Source organism: Myotis brandtii, unplaced genomic scaffold (assembly GCF_000412655.1).
Source record: "Myotis brandtii unplaced genomic scaffold, ASM41265v1 scaffold421, whole genome shotgun sequence".
NCBI lineage: Eukaryota > Metazoa > Chordata > Mammalia > Chiroptera > Vespertilionidae > Myotis > Myotis brandtii.
In genome coordinates, this window is record NW_005366140.1 from 1,958,599 (window position 1) to 1,962,699 (window position 4,101).

General features: G+C 46.5%; 1 protein-coding gene across 1 annotated transcript in view; it reads left to right on the forward strand.

The window, feature by feature from the left end:
- Window positions 1-1,212, forward strand: part of LOC102252218 (guanine nucleotide-binding protein subunit beta-4-like) — a 3,127-nt gene extending 1,915 nt beyond the window's left edge. Inside the window, exons 2-3 of the mRNA XM_014545809.1 lie at window positions 579-611; window positions 714-1,212. Coding sequence (XP_014401295.1) covers window positions 579-611; window positions 714-1,212 — 532 coding nt within the window. The remainder of the gene's footprint in view (window positions 1-578; window positions 612-713) is intronic.
- Window positions 1,213-4,101: the final 2,889 nt, after the last annotated feature.

The window sequence follows — 4,101 nt, forward strand, 5'->3', positions numbered from 1 at the left end:
CACCATAAAACAACCCAAAAAAAAAAAAAAAAAAAAGACTACTGCAGGCTCATGCAGGGGGCGGAGGGGCCCTCAGCCCAGCCTGCACCCTCTCCAATCCAAGATCCCTCTCGCAATCCAGAACCACTGGCTCCTAACCACTCACCTGCCTGCCTGCCTGATGCCCCTAACTGCTCCTCTGCCGGCCTGATAGCCCTAACTGCTCTCCCCTGCCAGCCTGATCCCCCTAACTGCCTATCTGCTATCCTTTCCTGGCCTGATCCTCCTAACTGCCTATCTGCTCTCCCTTCCTCTCCGCGCCCTTCGGCCCCCTGGTGCAGGCATGCTGAGAGCTCTCCACCATGGCCCTGCTCCCATCCTGATTGGTTGTTACGTGACAGCATCCTGGACAATTTGCATATTCCTCTATTATTAGTATAGATCAGTGGTTCTCAATCTTCCTAATGCCATGACCCTTTAATACAGTTCCTCATGTTGTGGTGACCCCCAATTTCATTTACAAATTGAACATAATTAAAGCATAGTGATTAATCACAAAAACAATATGTAATTATATATGTGTTTTCTGAGGTCTACAGCCAAATTGTTACAAGTTCAGGAGATACAAATTGGTAAGTTTATTTCAGAAGAACACTGATTTGGGTGTTGAGGGTGATAGTAGGAACTAATGTAAGAAGATATAATGGTCATTATTTTTTCATTTTTAATTGCAGTGCCCTATGGGACATTGAAACTGCCCAGCAGACCACCACATTCACTGGGCATTCTGGAGATGTGATGAGTCTTTCTTTGAGTCCTGACATGAGGACTTTTGTTTCTGGTGCTTGTGATGCCTCTTCCAACTTATGGGATATTCGAGATGGAATGTGTAGACAGTCTTTCTCTGGACATGTGTCAGATATTAATGCTGTCAGTTTTTTTCCAAATGGCTATGCCTTTGCCACTGGCTCCGATGATGCCACTTGCCGTCTCTTTGACCTTCATGCAGACCAAGAGTTATTATTGTATTCTCATGATAATATTATCTGTGGGATCACCTCTGTAGCCTTCTCAAAAAGTGGGCGTCTCCTGTTAGCTAGTTATGACGACTTCAATTGTAACGTGTGGGACACACTAAAAGGAGATCGTGCAGGTGTTCTTGCTGGTCATGACAACCGGGTCAGCTGTCTGGGTGTAACTTGTGTGTTTCCCCCCACGTCCTCCGTGGTTTAGGGTTCGGGTCTGGAAGAGGAGCCGCACATAAATGAAAGAGAAAAGACATGAGATAATTTGGAAATATTGGGGGACCAGGCGGGCAAGTCTAACTCAAGGAGAGGGACTTCCACTGGAGCTCAGGCCTCACCAAGCTTTTATTGGTATGGGATAGCCCTTAGGTAGGGAGGTTTCAGTGACACACAGACTATCTTATCAATAAGGATTTACATGAGTAAAGGTGGGGAGGTTGCTTCAGCTACCATTATCTGGATTAACTGGGTGGTGCACAGCTCCGACCTTTGCTAGGGCTTCAAAGGTCACCAGCTTTTGGGGGTCTCTACTCTTCTCTGCTAGTGAAGACGATAGGTGGTCTCCGACAGTAACTGACGATGGCATGGCTGTGGCAACAGGCTCTTGGGACAGTTTTCTTAGAATCTGGAATTAACAGTGCATACAATTTTGCTGTTCTCTGTTGGTATCTGGAGAAATCAGTGCTACAGCCTATAGCTGTGATAAAAAAAATTCTAATATTGGCTGTTGAAAATTTTTCTATTGAGATTACTACATACAAAAGGAAGCTTTCAGTAAACTACAAAACAGAAAAGGATGAAAAAAAAAACTATCTTCTCTCCTCTCCTGGCCTGATCCTCCTAACTGCCTATCTGCTCTGGCCTGATTGCCCTAACTGCCTATCTGCTCTCCCTTCCTCTCCATGCCCTTCGGACCCCTGGTGCAGGCGTGCTGAGAGCTCTCAGCCACGGCCCTGCTCCCATCCTGATTGGTTGTTACAGGACAGCATCCTGGACAATTTGCATATTCCTCTATTATTAGTATAGATCAGTGGTTCTCAATCTTCCTAATGCCATGACCTTTTAATACAGTTCCTCATGTTGTGGTGACCAGTATAAATTGTCAAAATGAATTACTGAGTGGGTGTGACGCTTTTACGGATTCTGAGACATAATGCCATTTCCCCCACTTAGAAGAAAATATATGTCCACTGGTTTCACCATAACCTTGCTAGCACTGGGTTTTACAATGTCCCCCCCCCCTTTTTTTAGTGGAGGGTAGGATATTTTTGTTAATTTGATAGGTACATTGGTCCTCACTCTTAAAGTTTTTGCTGTCAGAAATACAATTTCAACTGGAATGAAAAAAATAGGAGTATTGGTTCAAGAGATAAGAAAGGATAGGGATTCACGAAGCATCAGGTACAGAATTAAACAGGGCCGAGACTCTGAAATGGAGAGATGGCCATGTCTGTACCTGAATGACATTACTCTAACGCTGCAATTCCAGCACCAGCCTAGGACAGCCCTCTAATTGGCTGAGCCAGGGACATGTGTCCATGAGGAGAGGGGAGAAGGAACTATGCTGACTCCCTCAAATAGTGGCCCACGCAACCTCTCATGTTTTTGCTCCTACAAGTCAGAGTCCAGAAGGCCTAAGTGTGCAAAAGCACAATTAAATGTGCCACACACCAGGTAATAATGAAAATCTATGCAAGGTACCAAAGTTCAAAGTATAAGAGAGGGAATGATTAGATTTTGGGGTCAGTCATTGAAGAGTCCACGAAGCAGCTACGCATCAGTGCGGGTTCATTTCGGGGGACAGAATCCAAACTCCAAGTGGATGAAGCAATAATGAACTTCTTGGGCTCACGTAAATGGAAAGTCAGACCTAATGGCTTTAGGCATAGCTGGATTCAGGGGCTCAAACCATGCCACCCTGTCCACCAAGCAGCTCTTATGTATGATCATTGATCAGCTGCCTCCACCCCACACTGGGGATCAAGCCAGCAACCCAGGCATGTGCCCCGACCAGGAATGGAACCATGACCTCCTGGTTCATAGGTTGACCTCACCCACTGAGCCACGTCAGCTGGACTCAAGGGAGATTCTAATTGGCCTTGCTTGGTCATGTGCTTCCCTTTTAATCAATCACTATGCCCAGGGGATTGGAGAACTCTGGCCACCCTATGCTGAAAGGACCTACAAAAACCGCAGTGACCTCACTCTACCACACGGGGTCACCCAAGCAGAGTTTTCAAGGGTGAATAGGAGTTTGCCAATTGGGCAAAAGAAGAAAGCCTCCCCCAGCTGTTGTAGCTGGGTGGTTGAGCATTGACCTATGAACCAGAAGGTCAGGGTTCGATTCCCCGTCAGGGCACGTGTGGGCTCGATCCCCAGTAGGGGGCGTGCAGGAGGCAGAGGATCGATAATTTTCTCTCATCGTCGACATTTCTCTCTCCCTTTCCCTTCCTCTCTGAGATCAATAAAAATATATTAAAAAGAAGAAAGCCTCTGCATAGAAAAGTCAGAAAGGAGTAATGCAGCACAAGATTTTCTTCCTACTTCCACCACCATATTAATGCTGGGGCACTCCATGCACCCCAGTTTCTGATGTTTACATCAAGTAGCCTTTACCCTAACAAACCAAGATTGGCAGTTCATCCTGATCCCTCTAACACAGTTAGGGCATCACTGTTGACTGCCTGTCAACATCCTGCACACACCCCAGACTTCGCCAGCTCCCCTGGGGGAAGCCTTGAACTGATGATAGATGGGACTTGGATAATAAATGCTTCAGCTGCCCTGACCCTGGGTGGGACCACAATGAGACATGAGCTCTTATGCTGTTGTCCCAGCTGGACTGACCTCCGCTTGCTTTCTGTGTCATCTTCTTATTGGTGCCCCCAGCAGGATCCTTCCCTTCCTGTATCAGGTCTCCACCCCCAATGGGGGCATCCTGGAGTCACCCCCTGAACACACTATGTGACCTTGAGTACTCATCTCAGGACCTCCAAACTAAAGCATGAAGGACAACTGTTGGTAACAAGTGTCTGGCACTTTATATGGGGTCAGTCATTGGCCAATCCACTAACATAATGACAGATATGTTCTAAGC